Below are 16,755 nucleotides of genomic sequence, written 5' to 3' on the forward strand. Positions count from 1 at the left end.
TATGAGATATTTTGAATTTTTTCAAACTGCAACTTTGGAGCTTTATAACTCGAAAAGTATTCAATGAAGAAACATTTGATTATAGTGTTTTGGAAAGCTCTCGAGGTCAGCTACAAGAATATGTAATAAAAAATAGGGGATGCCATTTAAAAAAATTGAAGTGACCTTCAAATAATTCTTCAAGGTCAAACCAATGGTTACCATCTTATGGCCCCCTCGAAACCAAACAACTTTTATCTGAAACATTTTTCTCTCCCGGGCTTGGTTTTCGAGATATTCGACTGGATGGATTAAAATGGTCCACCCTATATTGCAAAGTTCCTTCTATTTTGCTTAAAGAGTTAAGATGACAATAATGAAAGTAATTTATTTTTATTAATTTTTTATTTATGTTTATTTTATTCACGTAGCATATGATAAGAATTTCTCACATTCAACTCAATTGGCGTAATCAATTACAATATTGTATTATCTCTTAATCTTGATATGTTTTCTTACTGCAAGAATAGTCCATTGTCATTTTTGTCAAGAAAGTATTTGAGATACATGAGATTCACCATCTTGTTGAATAAGAATTTTCAACTAGCCACAGGTATGCAGTACCAGAAAAATCGTCAGATTGTAGGTATCATTATTTATCCAGTACTGCATCAAGTACTGCAAAAGAAAATTGAGTGGTGAAAATAATTTAATAAGCAAATGTTTTTTGTGGAAACCCATAGCATTCGTCCAACATCATTGGCCATTGTTACGATGTGATGACGATTCCGTCATTTCTTCTTCAGAAATAAGATAATAATAACGGATAATAAATGAGATTATATAATTTCTACAAAGTTTTTTTTAAAATACAGGTGTTTAAGACTCTTTGGCATAAATATAAAGTTATAAAGAGAATAATTCTAACTTACGCATTAATAAATATAATCTTTTCTTATTTTCTTATACATGGTTTCCATAAAGTCTCGCCCCATCCCTATATTTCAGAAACGGTTCAAAATTTTGAAAAATCGCAAAATACGTGTTCAATCATTTCGAGAGGCTACTTTTTAAAAGGGGTCTGGAGAATTGCCCCCTTAAAGGGATACAAGGGAGGCCCCCAATTTTAAAATTTTAAATAAAACCCCCCATTTTTCATTGCACATTCTTGTAACTTACCTCGAGAACTTTTCAAAACACTATAATAAAGTATTATTTCATTAAGTACTTTTCGAGTTATGAGACTCAAAAGTTACAATATTTTACACATAAAATACAAAATATCTTGTAAGACATTCAGTTTTCGGTAATCTTATCTTAATATTTATGCACAGACTAATGAGAGGGATCAATTGGTACAAAGAAAACACAGTTGTCCTAAAGAAAAAAATATGTAGCTGCTTGTTGCAAATTCATATTTTTTTCTTTTAGTTCCAGTTTTTTGAATAAGGGTCTGGAAATTTTTGTTTTCATCAGCTTACGCCTTTCCCGTTTGGTGACAATTAGGATCTCAGCCCTCACCAGGCGATGGTCACTTCCTGTATGAAATTGATTCAAGACTGAAACATCTGCACATATCTCCTTGGTATTTGTGAGGATGTATGAGGACGATTTCGTTTTTAGCCAAGTTGTTTGGGCTTTTCCAAGTCCATTTCCTCTCAGGTGTTTTTTTAAAATACATGTTCATGCAGAATAAGTTTTCGCTGCTGAGATAATCCAACAACATTTGACCTCTGCTGTTCCTGATGCCCAAGCCGTATGGTCCTATATTTTGAGGATCCTCTGATGTCCTCGGGGCCAGCTTGGCGTTAAAGTCACCCATAACCACCATAAATTTTGCCCTCTCCGCTTTTCTCGCTGTACTCACATCCTCGTATAGCTGCTCTATCTCCTCATCTTCCGCTGTGGTGGTTGGTGCATAGACCTGTATCACTTGGAGGGTGTATCTCTGGTTTAACTTTATCATGATGTAAATAACTCTTTCTGAGGAAACCCAGTATAACCTGGAAAAGAGCGAAATTGGTTTTTATAAAAGAGGATGAGGGTATTCCCAAGGCTAGGCCAATTTGTTTACTAGACGATCTAGGTAAGTCATTCGAAGAATTATAATCAAAAGGATGAAAAAGGTAGAAAAGGTCAATGGATTCGTCTCATTATCGAAACACCAATATAGTTTCAGAGAAGGAAAGTCAACTATAGATGCCCTTTTGTTGATGAGAACTACAATAGAATTGGTATTTGAAAGGTGATAGCCATTAGCTTAAATATTAAGAACGCTTTCAACTCGATCCCATGGAGCATCATCAAAAAAGCGTTGGTGAAAATGAGGTACCCATTGTACTTGCGGCGAATCATCGACAGCTATCTTTCAGACAGAGTTATTCAGTTTTCAACAAAGAGAGGAATAGTGTTTGCGAATGAAGTCGAGGATCCCAGAAAATATAAGTTACTTGACATTTTCTAAGTTTACGAGTCTGTATTTAAAACTTAAACCAATAAACTTTACTATATACACTATTTATAGGTTTTTAATCGCGCGGCGAAACAACCGGTCTCATGTGACCTTACGGTGAGCTTCGACGAATTTTGACTCTAGGGAAATACGATGGAATGAGTTGTGATTCGAGTATAAAATTAATTTATCGAATTATCGCGAGCTACGATAATTCGACAAATTGGCGTTAATTCGCGAACTGCGAGCAACAGTACCAAAGAGGAGCAGCTTTCTTCTTTTTTTTTGTGAGCAAGACGATCACACATTATCTCTTTGCGTCTCAAGATCAAGTGCGAAGGAGCGGTCATCCGAAGAGGATTTTATACCATGAGTATTCGAAAATCTTCCAAAATGTTTTAGATTTCGTTGTTAATTGACGTCAGATGTCAATATTAAATAAAAGTAATAAAGAGTGTAAAAATGTTACGTAAGAATGGAAAATTGTATAAGCACTTATTCGAAAAAAATGAGATACTTTGCTATCATAAAACACCATTTTGAGTAAAATATATTTCGTTTATGAAAAGGTTTTTTGTTTTTTTTATATTTTTTATACACACTTTATCACTTTTATTTTTTTATTTTATAATTAATATTTTATAGTAATTAATACTTCTATTAGATACATTTTGTTCACGTACACAAGAAAATATGTAATTAAATATTTTGTACAGAATTACTTTCAACTTCTTATTCAAAATATTTTCAAACTCTATATGTTTACAAATAAGATAAAAGCTATAGAGAAGAAAAAATATATATCTTATGATATATCATCTATTTCATCTGTTAAATACATTACACATTTTTACTTTACCCACAATTAATTTATATGTATAATAAACATATATTTATTCGAAAGAGAATTGCTTGTAATAAAAACAGAAGATAAAAATATTTAACCAAAAGTTGCATTAATTAGTTTAAATAACACGAAATATGAACAATTAACATCAATGTTTTTGTCTCCCTACTTCTGAGATCAATAATTATATGTATAAATTTTGTGTATAAATAAAATAAAATTATTTACATAATATTATCTAAATTATTATTACTGAATCATTACTGACGAGAATATTATATCCTAAAAGATATTCAATTAGTTATATAATTTTCACAGATTTACTGATTCTTGAATATTTTACAATAATTATGAAAAACTATAAAGAAACATACTCAAAATATAAATTATAAATAAAATTGTTAATATTAACACATATAATAAGAAGGATATGATATAATAGAAAGTATAAAATATGATATATTAACTTTATATGACTATAATGATATATTGTTATTAATATATTGTTATTAATGTATTGTTATTATTATATTGTTATTAATATACCGTTATTAATATATCGTTAATATCATGTACCACTTTATAAAAAAAGCATGGGCATTTTCATATGAAAAATTATGTTGTTTTTAGCGGTTGATAGAAAAGTAGTTATTTGTATAGAAGATCATGAAATAAACAAAAATTTGTACATATAATTAATTGTATGAAAACCAAGATATATGTAATACATGCTAGGTGTAAAAGAGGATTCATATTATTGAGTTGAAACTAATTAAAGATTTGGCTTGAAGTCATTTACGTGAATTACTAATAAAGTGACAAAACTCGTACCATAATATCTAATCATAAAATTAGATTTTAACAAATTAATAAAATATTATACAAAAGCAAATTGAAAGTTATGTGAGTTATTAAGAGCCAAACAGATGATCGGTTTTATAGAAAAATTATTGGAAACTAATTGATGTCACTAATCTGGAATATCATTTATTTCTCATGCTAAATAAATCTTAATTCGAGATTTTTATACATCTCCTTTTACCTTCCTGAAGAAGCGAGAAAAATTTTAAGTCGAAGTCACTGAATTGAAAATCAAATCCGTTTTTCACGTTTAGTTCTTAATAATCCGCGAAACTTAAATTAATTACAATATACTTTGTCTGACTTTATATAAAAAAATAGAAAAATGAAACTAAGAAAAGAAATATTTCTTGGTAAACCTTGTTTATTTGTGTCAAAGATGATGACAATTATAGATTAAATGCAACTAATTTAAATAACTCATACATTTAAGTCCTGGAAGGTTAATTGAAGATATCAAATCACGTGATAAATGTTCGAAGTAGATTAAAGTATGCCATCGATGTTTTGATAATCTATAAAGTAATGAAATAGATTGGGTGATTTACTAGCAGCAAATAAGAACGACAAACTTTTATACTCACATTGCCGAATGTGGGTAGAGACATTTCCATCATTCTGCCTGCAGTGATTTTTGCCGGAATATTAGAAACTGTCATTATCAGGATTAAAGCACGGGCCTTTATAACCGGAAGATAATACCAATTCATCGTAGATGTTATTAATCCAACCTTAACGCTCTGTCACCGATTATATATTTTTGAATATATTTTAATTATATATTGTGCTTTTGAAAATGTTGGTGCTTAATTTTTACAAAAATAATACAACTATTCCTCGGTACCTCATCTGTCAAAAGTTGCCCGACATAACAATTAACAAAAATAGAAATAATGAAAGATGTCAGTATCACGAACATAGTTAACATGGCTGTAGCATCGCTACTTTCCCATTCCTACACAGTTAATATTATAAAAAAATAAGTTTTGTTATAGAAAATTTTATTATAATTAGAATATATAAATAATATTATAATATACAATATAATGATCTATGAATATTATATTAGTTATGAATTTTTTAATAATTATCATTAAATTGATCATGAAAAAATTTCATAAAAAATATTTTTTAGAATTACCATAATAACATAATATCCTGTAAGACATAAGAGTATAGAACATCCTAGTATTTCCACTAACCATATGAATTGCATAGCTTTCTCTACTTGTTTTAAAAAACTGTAAATGAATGGTATATTTAATTCATAATTGATTCATAATATATATAATTAAATCCATAATATCAAAGCAATTTTTTGTTTATAACGTTATTATTACAATAGTAGTATCTAATTGATTAAATTTCAGAAATAAAAATCATTGCAGTTTATTATTTGATTTGCAGTATTAAAAATTTGCCATAATATTTTTTATAACAATTAATAATTCTAATTATAATTATTGCAGCTTCATACGGACATAATCAAAGTCTACAGTTTTATATTAATTTTATATTAATTACATTTTATGATTATCATTTACTTATGATAGTCTAGTGATTTATTTAATCATTAATAATAATAATTATTTACATAATTATTTACTAAATAATTAAAAAAATATTTTACTTACATGACAATCTCCCTCTCCGCCTTATTTAATCATTTTTATAGACTCACGTGTTTATTCTTATTTGATGTTCCACAATGTCGGCTAGCAAAGTAGTAACAGCATGATCCTTAGATTCCATCATGTCATTAAGATACTGCAACTTGCCTATTAAAACACTAAATTGCCCGCAAACGTGCATAATGAAGAATGCCGCTAACCCGGCCCCACCGCACGTCACCGAATAGGTGAGCAACCCTGCGAAGAATTGCAGGGTAAAGACAATTTCGTACGCCGGGGAGGCTTGCTCGTCGAACGTGAAGTAACTAGGACACGGAAGAATTCTTATCGTAGTGTTCATCGGTGTCAAAATTCGTCCTTTCGAGAGCGGCAGGATGGTACGTTGAGACAGCCCGCCAACGTACATAAAAGCAGCAGAGAATATGGCAAATTTTCGGCCCGTTCTCGCCTTGGATAGCATTACTTTCCGATCATTCCAGTTGATCGTATTTTGCCAATCTTGTCGTGCTTGTTCCACACACGATTGGATTTCTTTCGCGTGATAAATGAATAGAGTATACTTTATGCAACCCATCCAACAGTTCAGAATCGCTCCCATTAGTCTGACCTTCCGTTTGACGTCACGTTCCTTGAGGAATATTAATAAAAGACCCGGCACGATAATAAAGAAAAATAAAAAATAACAAAAAAGGTTCTGTAAACGAATCGCAATTTTCTTCGTGTTGGATGCGAATTTCGGAATCGGCCAAGCACCGATCATTTGCAAAATAAGGCGTGTCACTTGCGCCGCATAATTGAAATGATTTTCGTTTGCCTGAGTCGTTTTTGACGAGAGTTCTGTAATTTGATTCATTTTTGAGAATATTTTAATATTTATTAAGCTAAAATTTTATATGTAATGAGTTTCATCGTGAATTTTGCGCACACCACTTTCTTTTTTTTTTTTTTTTTTTATTATTGAGAATTTTTAATTTTCATTAAATTCGTTAATAACGTTAACTATATTTTGGGTTTACGGACAACAGATGGTCAGGCGGAGATAGAAGTTCGAGTATGACTGAACAGATGTGTGTAATAGATGGTCTCTTTCTTTCTGAAGTAAGTACAATATGTAATGCGCTTGCGTGCATGAAACGGCTGCGCATAATAAAGAGGCATATGAGAAAAAGATTGTGAATTTAACGGACCAAACTTCCAGATAAATGCGACGTTGAGTAAAGCGAAGACTGTCATACATGTCACGGTAATTTTCAAAGTTTAAACTGATAATTTAAAAGAAATAATGTACATTTTGTGTTGCATATTATTATGAAGACAAAATCTCGTAAGTAAGATATTTCGATTTATCGCTGTTAAAGAATTTGTTATATCGATACTCATTTAACTATAAATTATAAGAGAGAGAGAGAAAGAGAGAGAGAAAGAGAGAGAGAGAGAGAGAGAGAGAGATTGATAGAGAGAGATTAACAACAATAATATAATTATAAGAAAAGTATATAATGAATAAATATATAATGAAAAGTTTACGCACACGTTTATAGTATAAATGAGAATAAAAGAATCCGGATGTTCGTGCTTGAGTTAATTACTTAGTGCTACAAACGGTTATATATATTTGTCAGATCTATAATTCTAATATTACCCCTCTTTACTTCCCTACAGAAGGGACAAAAATTTTGAGTCAAAGTCACTGAATCGAGAATTGATTCCGTTTTTCTCTTAATAGTCTGCGAAACCTTAATTAAATTAATTAGGATATAATGTGTTTGACTTCTTATAAAAAAAAGTTGAAAAATGAAATTAAAAAGAGAAATATTTGTTGGCAAATCTTGTTCATTTGTCAAAGATAATAATTACAGATTATATATTTAGTAACTCATACCGTTATAACATCTAAGTCATGGAAGGTTCATTGAAGATATCAAATCACGTGATAAACTTTCGAAGTAGATTAAAGTATGCCATCGATGTTTTGATAATCTATGGAATAACGAAATAGATTTCGTGATTTACAGATGGCAAATAAAAATGATAAACTTATACTCACATTGCCGAATGTGGGTAGAGACATTTCTATCATTCTGCCTGCGGTGATTTTTGCCGGAATATTAGAAACTGCCATTATCAAGATTAAAGCACGGGCCCTTATAATCGGAAGATGATGCCAATTTATCGTAGATGTTATTAATCCAAGCTTCATACTCTGTCACAGTTACTAATTATATATCTTTAATGTGCTTTTGAGAATGTTGATGCTAAATTTTTACTAAAATATTGTTTCATACCTCATCTGTCAAAAGTTGACCGACATAACAATTAATAAAAATAGAAATTATGAAAGATGTAAATATCACAAACATAGTTAACATAGCTGTAGAATCACTTTTTTCCCATTCCTACGCAGTTAATATTATAAAAAATAAATTTTATTATAGAAAGTTATAATTATAAAAACAAATTAAAATGATTTATGAATATTATATTAGTAATAAATTTTCTAAATAATAATTATTATTAAATTGACTATAAAAATATCTATAAAATATCTATAAAATATCTATAAAAATCTTGTGGAAAATATTTTTTATAATTACCATAATAACATAATAACCCGTGAGACATAAGAGTATAGTAGATCCTACTATTTCCACTAACCATATGACTCGCATAGCTTTCTCTACTTGTTTTAAAAAACTGTAAATGAATGATTTATCTAATTTATAATTGATAATATCTATTCAATTTTTTGTTTATAATACTATTACAATATTAATATCTAATTAATTAAATGTCAAAAATAAAAATCATTGCAGTCTATTATTTGATTTGCAGTATAAATAATTTTTCCATAATATTTTTTATAACAATTATAATTTTAATTATAATTACTGCAGCTACATATGGACATAATCATACAGAGTCTATAATTTCATATTAATTGTATTTTATGACTATTATTTATGATAGAATAATGATTTACTTAATCATTATTAGTAATAATCATTTACTTAATAATTACAAAAATATTTTATTTACATGACAATCTCTCCGGCTTATTTAATCATTTTTATACACTCACTTGTTTACTCTTATTTGATGTTCCACAATGTCAACCAGCAAAGTCGCAACAGCTTGATCCTTAGGCTCCTTCATATCATTAAGATACTGCAGTTTGCCTATTAAAACACTAAACTGTCCGCAAACGTGCATAATGAAGAATGCCGCTAACCCGGCCCCACCGCACGTCATCGAATAGGTGAGCAACCCCGCGAAGAATTGCAGGGTAAAGACAATTTCGTACGCCGGAGAGGCTTGTTCGTCGAACGTGAAGTAACTAGGACACGGAAGAATTCTTACCGTAGTGTTCATTGGCGTCAATATTCGTCCTTTCGAGAGCGGCACGATGGTACGGTAAGACAGCCCACCAACGTACATGAAAGCGGTACAGAAGACGACGAACTTTCGACCTGTTCTCGCCTTGGACAGCATTGCTTTCCGATCGTTCCAGTTGATCGTGTTCTGCCAATCCAATCGTGCTTGTTCTACACACGATTGGATTTCTTTCGCGTAATAAATAAATAGAGTATACTTCATGCAACCCATCAAACAGTTCAGAAGCGGTCCCATCAGTCTGACCTTCCGTTTAAAGTCACGTTCCTTCAAGAATATTAATAAAATACCCGGCACAAGAATAAATAAAAATAAAAAATAGCAAAAAACGGTCTGCAAACGGATCGCAATTTTCTTCGTGTTGGATGCGAATCTCGGAATCGGCCAAGCACCGATCATTTGCAAAATAACGCGAGTCACTTGCGCCGCATAATTGAAATGATTTTCGTTTGCCTGAGTCGTTTTCGACGAGAGTTTCGTAATTAATTTCATTTCAAACAATATTTTAACATTTGTTAAGCTGAAATTTTATATGTAATAAGTTTGATCATAAATTTTACGCACTCTACGGTTTTTTTTTTTTTTTTTTGACTATTGAGAATTTTCATTAATTTCGTCAAAAACAGTAACTAAAATTTCGGATTTACGGATAACAGATGGTCAGCCGGGAATAGACGTTCGAGTATAACTGAACAGGTGTGTGTAATAGATGGTCTCTTTCTTTCTGAAGTAACAACAATGTGCAGTGCGCTTGCGTGCACAAAACGGCTGCGCGTAATAAAGAGACATATGAGAAAGATATGTGAATTTAACGTACTAAACTTCCGGATAAATGTAACGTTGAGTAAAGAAAAGACTGTCATCGTAATATCATGGTAATTTTCAAAGTTTACTTACAATTTAAAAGAAATAATGTTTATTTTGTGTTGCATATTATTATGAAAATAAATATCACGTAAGTAAAATATTATGATTTATTACTGAAGGAATTTGTTATATCGATACCACCTCGTTTAACTAAATGATAAGAGAGAGAGAGAGAGAGAGAGAAAGAGAGAGGAAGACAGGGACATAGAGAAATTGAGAGATTGATAATAGTAACATAATTAAAAGAAATGTATATAAATACATAATGAAAATAAATTTACACAAGTTATAGTATAAATGAGAATAAAAGAATCCGGATATGTCCTACAAACGACTATTTATATTAGACAGATCCTATTTTTATATTATATTATTATTTTATTATATATATAATATATAATATTATATAATATTCAAAAAGGCAAAAACTAATCGTACATCGACACTTTTTCTAGGTACGTTATACATTGAAAAGTTTTTTACTTTACTTAAAAAGCTAATATATTATTAATAAAAGTATTTTATTTTTATTTATTTCTCATTTACAAAGCAGTTTGTTATAAAAATTTCTATGCAATTCAATTAACGTGATTGATTGCAATATTACATTACGTAATTTGTTACCTTCCTACAGCTGTCAGTTTCTGATTAAAATTGCATGAAAATTCAAATATTTATTTGTAAACTTTTAGAAATGAACTTAGAAGCCTAGATAAAAAATATTCGTCTGAAAAAAAATTTTGTGCAGCACAACATTTTATCTAGACTCTTTTAAGCTCATTTCTAAAAGTTCACAAATATTCTTTCATGCAATTCTGAGAGAGGAAAACCTATTTTATTTTATATGTATAAATTACAACTTTTATATTAAGCAAATATATTGTTTTGTTAGGTTCGAACTCGGTCGGTAGTTCGGTATCCCTTTAACATGTTTGTTAAGAAAATGTTTAAGGCGTGATATCCTGATGATAAAAATTTTGGTCATAGGTGTATATCAGGAGAACTGACAAACTGCAGGTACCATTGATTTCTGAGTACTGCACAAATCCGGAAAGAAATTGAATGATGAAGATGATTGTAAAGGTATTTTTGCAGGTCCACAAACACGTAACTGTCGTCGAATGCCATTAATTTGTGAAGTATCTTTTTTTTCGAATAATTGTAAAAAAATATATTTTTATGTAAAACTTTTTTACAATCTCTGTTGTTTTCATTTTATTTAAATAATTAATATTCTATTGAGACGTAATGCGTCAAATTTTAAAATATTACATAAAATTATATTTTTTTACAAATAATTCCAATAATTTACAAAGATATGCAGTTAAATATTTTGTACAAAATTATTTTTAACAAAATAATCTTGTGTAAAATATTTTTAAACTCTATTTTATAATAAATAAATTAAAAACCAGAAAAAATATGTCATGACATATTTTTTATCTCATCTGTTAAATACATTACACATAATTACTTTATTCACAATCAATTTATATGATAAACGTATATTCATTTGAAAGAGAATTGTTTGTGATAAAAGATAATAAAAATATTTAACTAAAATTAATTCAAATAGCACGAAATGTAAACAATTAGCATCAATATTTTTGTCTTCCTACTTCTGAAATCAATAATTATATGTATAAATTTCGCATATAAATAAAATAAAACATTTAAATGTTTAAAATGTAATGTGTAAATGAATATTATTGAACAATTATTGAGTCATAATTATTGACGAGAATATTATGTTCTACAAAATATTCAATTAGTTATCATTTTCAATAGGTTTACACGGTTCTTAAGTATTCCGCATTAATTATGAGAAACTATAAAGAGGCGTGCGTGCGCAATATATAAATTATTGAAAAATTGTTTACTCTAACGCACATTTAATAAGAAAGATGTACTAACAAAATAGAAAATATAGAATATGATATAATATATTAATTTTATGAAAAAAATTAATATATCGTTAACATCATGTACTAACTTCATACAAAATTTGATCGATTCTAGAGATATTAAATTTAATACAAATATATAAACAAGAAAGCAGATTAAGACAAATAAAAACATGCGAGTCTCTCAGAAACTAAACTCTGATCAATTATATTTCATATAAATTTTTAAATTTTATTATCAATAAATTAAGAAATTTATAAAAATTGATCAATTTTGCTTGTAAGAGACATTATAGATGTAATCGATAAATGAGATAAACATGTAGCAAAACTTACTTTTGCGTTCTGATGAATATTTCACCATTATGATCAGTTCCTTCTCTAAATTCTCTTTTCTTCAGTTTTATTTATCAAATTGTCCATTAATATAATCTCCAATTGTGCACATAAGTAAATAACTCTGAATATGTTGCTTAACATTGAATACTGCAAATCATCACCGAGCTGGTGTATTTAGGATTCCCTAATGATGTAAGAAGAATCCAAAAACTGTATAAAAGAATGTAATCTCGCGCGAGACTGATTTATTCAAATATATCATTCTTGAGTAATATACATATCTGTGATATTATGATCGATGATGGACTTTTCTTTGCTTAATGGCATAACCGTATGCAAATAAAAGTTCAAATTATAAAAATATTACAAGATAAGAAAATATATCGCAAAATTTTATTTTGTTATCAATTATGGGCTCACGCTTGCGCGTTATGTGCCAATAGCATTAAACTTATAATTTAAAAGAAATATTATTTTATTGTAGTTTTAGGCTTAAATCCTACATATACACATATATACATATATGTACATATGTAAATATGTGTAATAAATATATACAGACATATATATATATATATACATACAGATATATATATGTATAAATGTATACCGATATATATAGATATATGTATATATTCTTATGAAAATATTATATAAGTAATTAAATGTTAAATAATTATGTAAATTTTTTATTGATTATATAAAATTTGTTATCCTCTGATATGAATGTGTGTTGTTTAAAGATAAATTATACAAGACAATAACAATATAATACAATAATTATAAAAATAATATGAAAACATACAATACTGTACGTAAAAAGATGAGTATACATTGAAATTTTAATATATAAATACAACAAGATTTTCGTGTTTGCGTCAATTAGTGCCATTTGCAAACTAGGTTTCCTACAAATAAAATGTATTATCTTTGTCTAATCAATTTTTTGATTTCTCGTACGTAGCAAGTTTAAATATGCAACTGATGTCTTCACGATCTAAAAAGCATATAATTGTCTATTCGATGACGATTCAAAATATTGAATGTTTAAAAGATTCAAACTTTTTTTATAACGTTTAAAACAAAGAAAAATATTACTAGTATGTATGAAGTAAAAATACACTTACGGCACCAAAGCTATAGAAAGATAGATCCATAAATTTTCCCGCGGTGATTTTAGTAGGTACACTAGACATTGCGATTAACAAAATAAGACTGTGAGCAGTTTTATGAGGAATGCGATACCAATCAAGAGTACAAGAAGTAACATACATTTTCGTACTCTGTAATCGTAACAGATTAGCGACTCTGTAATTGTACCAGATTAGCGACTCTTGTCATTCTTATCAAATAACCAGTCAATACCTGATCTGTAAGAAGCTGACCGATGAAGCACAGTATGAAAATATTAAACATAAATGTTAAAAGAACTATAGTGTGGACTACAATTGACGTCATACTATTTTCTCCACGTTCCTATAAAACTCGTATTACAAATACATTCTCTAGCGTTAACCAAATATACATATATATATATATATATATATATATATATACATATATATATATATATATATACACATATATACACATATATATACATATATTTATATATTTTATTTATATATATCCATTATATATTATATTTATTTATAAAATAATTATCTGTCATACCATTAGAACATAAAAACATATACACAAGATGAATGTTGACCCAATTACTTCTACTAGGCATGTATATTGTAAAGTTTCTTCTACCTCTCTTAAAAAACTAAAATTATATAAAAAATATATAAAAGAGAAAAGTATATAAAAAGTATATAAAAATATTGTAACTTTAGTAATCTTGTATTTCTATTTACAAAGTAGTATGTTATAAAAATTTTTCGCATACAATTTATTTGATCAAATTAATCACAATAATGCATTATTTTACCTCTTAATCCTTATATGTTGCCTTACGATAACTATCAGTTTCCGATTAGTATTTTTATTGGGAAGTTGTTTGGTCTGCGTGAGATTCTCCATCTTGACAATAAGAATTTTTAATTGGCCACAAGCATGCAACACCAGAAGTGCTGCCAGACTGCAAGCACCGCTGGTTACCGAATACTGTATTAATCCGGAAAAAAGCTGGATGGTAAATATGATTTCGTAAGCTGGCGTTTTCTGTGGATCAATGAACAAGTAGCCGTCGAATGGCAACGGTCTGATTGTCACATTCTGCAACGTGACGATGACTCCGCGTGATAATGGCAAGATTGTACGATACGAGAATCCGCTAGTGTACATAAATACCACGCAAAGGATTGCCAGACTGCGACCGATTCTCGCATAGTCTACCATAATTTTGCGATCTTCCGTTGGACTCACTTTTCTCCAATCTTCTTCAATGTATCTAATACAGTCCTTAAGTCGTTCGCCTTGATAGATTAGCGCAATATGTTTAAGTATAGTCATCAATACGTTACATATTGTTCCTATCACTTTAATGCGACGATACATATTCAATTCTGTAAGTAATATCTTCAGCCAACCCGACACGAAAACGATACATAGCAGGAGTTGGCACAAAAATCTCAGCAGCTTCGTTTTGACGATCTTAAGTGTGGATGAAGTGTTACACGAAGGCCACACACCAATTAAATTTAAGACACCGCGCGTCACTTCCACAGCGCGTTTGATGTCGTTACGATAAAAGGAATTTACATGCGTGACTTGACGATCCATTTGATCGCGACGTTGCTCATAAACTGATTGTATTGTCAGTAGGAAAGACTCAAGCAGCCATGCGCTTGCGTCTTCGGAAACGGAAGTAGAGAGAGGGATCGGTAGCATAGACGATAATTGTTCTTTTTCATAAATCATGGAAAAATTGCGAACGTTGAGGGTGTTTTATTCGAAAAAGGAAATATCGTGATGGGAAGTGCAGACATCGAGGAAATCTCAACTTTAAAAAGTAGTAAATGCAAGAAAGTAGAGAGAAAAAATAGCTATCTCTCGGCAGAGAAATATTGTAGACAATGTATTGATCATTTGATGACAGTATATCGTCAGTTCAATCGTTACGCGGATATTCAATGATTATTTTACCCAAAGCTAAAAAAGTAGAGAACAAAGTTAAAGTACTCATATAACAAAATTGAGATATGAAACACGTAACGATAATTTATAATTATTATATTTTTAAGAAGCTAAGACAAAAATTGTATAATAATTTATATTAATATTAATTTCTCTGTTTTTTACATATCAAGTCCTTGAAATGAAAAATTCAAAGTGAATACATTAATATAAATATATTAATGATATATAATAAAATATAATATTATTCTATAAATATAATATATTCAAATCTATGAGAAGATATTTCATATTTTGTGAAAAATATTCAATATACACATTAATAATAAAAAAAAAGTTGTTTAAATTTTATGTAAAGTTTTACTTTTTTTCTATTAAATAATTAATAATTCTTGTTGAATAATGATCTATGGTTAAAACGAAATATGCATTAAATACTTTATACACATAACTATGTACATACATATATCGTATGCTTGTAGAATTCCAAATATCTTGAAAGAAACATACAATTGTAAGAAACTATAAAAATTTACACGCAAAGTATAGATTTTTATCAGGAAATTTTGTTGATCTAATATATTAGAAAAGACTAAAAACCGAGGGATTGGTCACTAATTTTTGTACAAGGGTTATGTAATTCAGCGGCCATCCAAACAAAATTTTGAGTAATCCAAGGTAATTTTTGGTAAATTTAAAAAAATTTTAACATTCTCAGGTAATCTTGGGTAATCTCATAAGAAATCCTAAGTAATCTAAAAGTAATATCAAATAATCTGTAGGTAATTCTAGGTATTTTTAAAGTAGTCTCAGATAATCTGAGGTAATCTAAAGTAATCTTTAATTTTTGAAGTTAGTGAACGTCATTGACGAGCATGTTGTATCTTTTTACAATAATATACATTTTCAATCGATTTTTCGAGTTGACGTAAAAAAATTGCTTTTTTATAATGTAGGAATTGTCATTATTAGGTTTTCGCGACTTCACATCTTGTAATGCTTTCTCTTAGACTGCGGATACACGAACGTCTAAAAATTGCGAAATGCATTCTTATTTACAACTTTTGGTATAAGCCATCGTCATTTAATGGTAAAACAAAACCTATATTACAATTCTTATATATTGAATATTCGACTCTGCCAGTAATTACAAACGCATTTTCACTAAGCCAAACTAATTAGACAAATTTGTTTGCGTTAAGAAGTCGCTTAGTTCCTTAAAACGAAATTTATCTTCCTAAAGTAAACAATGGTTTGAATTTATTTCCCTGACAGATAGAATAATGTCGTTTAAATTGACGTGTAAAGTTTCATAAGTCAAGCGTCCACCTATTATTCAAAACAAAATTTAAAGAAACTAAGAATAACTAAAAATATATAAAAATTGCGAAATGCATCCTT

At 29.0% G+C, this 16,755-nt stretch overlaps 3 protein-coding genes across 5 annotated transcripts; all 3 read right to left on the reverse strand.

The window, feature by feature from the left end:
* Positions 1–1,286: 1,286 nt before the first annotated feature.
* Positions 1,287–7,060, reverse strand: LOC140665121 (odorant receptor 4-like). 2 transcript variants are annotated; one of them, XM_072890858.1, is made up of 5 exons: positions 5,821–7,060; positions 5,281–5,380; positions 4,984–5,094; positions 4,724–4,879; positions 1,287–1,982 (listed from the first exon to the last, which is right to left on the reverse strand). In XM_072890858.1, exons 1-5 carry the CDS (start codon positions 6,621–6,623, stop codon positions 1,872–1,874), a joined length of 1,281 nt encoding a protein of 426 aa, XP_072746959.1. In that variant the 5' UTR covers positions 6,624–7,060; the 3' UTR covers positions 1,287–1,871. The 2 variants fall into 2 exon arrangements, with proteins under 2 accessions (XP_072746959.1, XP_072746960.1); XM_072890859.1 differs by lacking the exon at positions 1,287–1,982 and adding an exon at positions 4,204–4,654 and having other exon boundaries at positions 5,821–7,054.
* Positions 7,061–7,633: 573 nt separating this feature from the next.
* LOC140665123 (odorant receptor 4-like) lies at positions 7,634–9,968 on the reverse strand. Its single transcript, XM_072890864.1, has 5 exons — positions 8,850–9,968; positions 8,365–8,464; positions 8,056–8,166; positions 7,818–7,973; positions 7,634–7,750 (listed from the first exon to the last, which is right to left on the reverse strand). Exons 1-5 carry the CDS (start codon positions 9,650–9,652, stop codon positions 7,697–7,699), a joined length of 1,224 nt encoding a protein of 407 aa, XP_072746965.1. The 5' UTR covers positions 9,653–9,968; the 3' UTR covers positions 7,634–7,696.
* A 3,039-nt stretch (positions 9,969–13,007) lies between these two features.
* LOC140665000 (odorant receptor 4-like) lies at positions 13,008–15,434 on the reverse strand. 2 transcript variants are annotated; one of them, XM_072890633.1, is made up of 5 exons: positions 14,207–15,427; positions 13,945–14,041; positions 13,636–13,746; positions 13,398–13,553; positions 13,008–13,267 (listed from the first exon to the last, which is right to left on the reverse strand). In XM_072890633.1, exons 1-5 carry the CDS (start codon positions 15,136–15,138, stop codon positions 13,205–13,207), a joined length of 1,359 nt encoding a protein of 452 aa, XP_072746734.1. In that variant the 5' UTR covers positions 15,139–15,427; the 3' UTR covers positions 13,008–13,204. The 2 variants fall into 2 exon arrangements, with proteins under 2 accessions (XP_072746734.1, XP_072746735.1); XM_072890634.1 differs by lacking the exon at positions 13,008–13,267 and having other exon boundaries at positions 13,440–13,578; positions 14,207–15,434.
* Positions 15,435–16,755: the final 1,321 nt, after the last annotated feature.

Source organism: Anoplolepis gracilipes, chromosome 4 (assembly GCF_047496725.1).
Source record: "Anoplolepis gracilipes chromosome 4, ASM4749672v1, whole genome shotgun sequence".
NCBI classification, from domain to species: domain Eukaryota; kingdom Metazoa; phylum Arthropoda; class Insecta; order Hymenoptera; family Formicidae; genus Anoplolepis; species Anoplolepis gracilipes.

Excerpts from the sequence above, each read along its gene's own strand:
- LOC140665000 (XM_072890633.1), bottom strand. The coding sequence starts at position 15,138 with ATGATTTATGAAAAAGAACAATTATCGTCTATGCTACCGATCCCTCTC. Across the intron at positions 13,554-13,635 it reads GTCAGCTTCTTACAGATCAG|AGTACGAAAATGTATGTTAC; the intron begins GTATTGACTGGT and ends TTACGATTACAG. Across the intron at positions 13,268-13,397 it reads CTTTCTATAGCTTTGGTGCC|ATCGTGAAGACATCAGTTGC; the intron begins GTAAGTGTATTT and ends TATGCTTTTTAG.
- LOC140665121 (XM_072890858.1), bottom strand. The coding sequence starts at position 6,623 with ATGAATCAAATTACAGAACTCTCGTCAAAAACGACTCAGGCAAACGAA. Across the intron at positions 5,095-5,280 it reads CAGGATATTATGTTATTATG|GAATGGGAAAGTAGCGATGC; the intron begins GTAATTCTAAAA and ends TTAACTGTGTAG. Across the intron at positions 4,880-4,983 it reads GGCAACTTTTGACAGATGAG|AGCGTTAAGGTTGGATTAAT; the intron begins GTACCGAGGAAT and ends AATCGGTGACAG.
- LOC140665123 (XM_072890864.1), bottom strand. The coding sequence starts at position 9,652 with ATGAAATTAATTACGAAACTCTCGTCGAAAACGACTCAGGCAAACGAA. Across the intron at positions 8,465-8,849 it reads CATCAAATAAGAGTAAACAA|TTTTTTAAAACAAGTAGAGA; the intron begins GTGAGTGTATAA and ends ATTCATTTACAG. Across the intron at positions 7,751-7,817 it reads CTCTACCCACATTCGGCAAT|ATTATCAAAACATCGATGGC; the intron begins GTGAGTATAAGT and ends GTTATTCCATAG.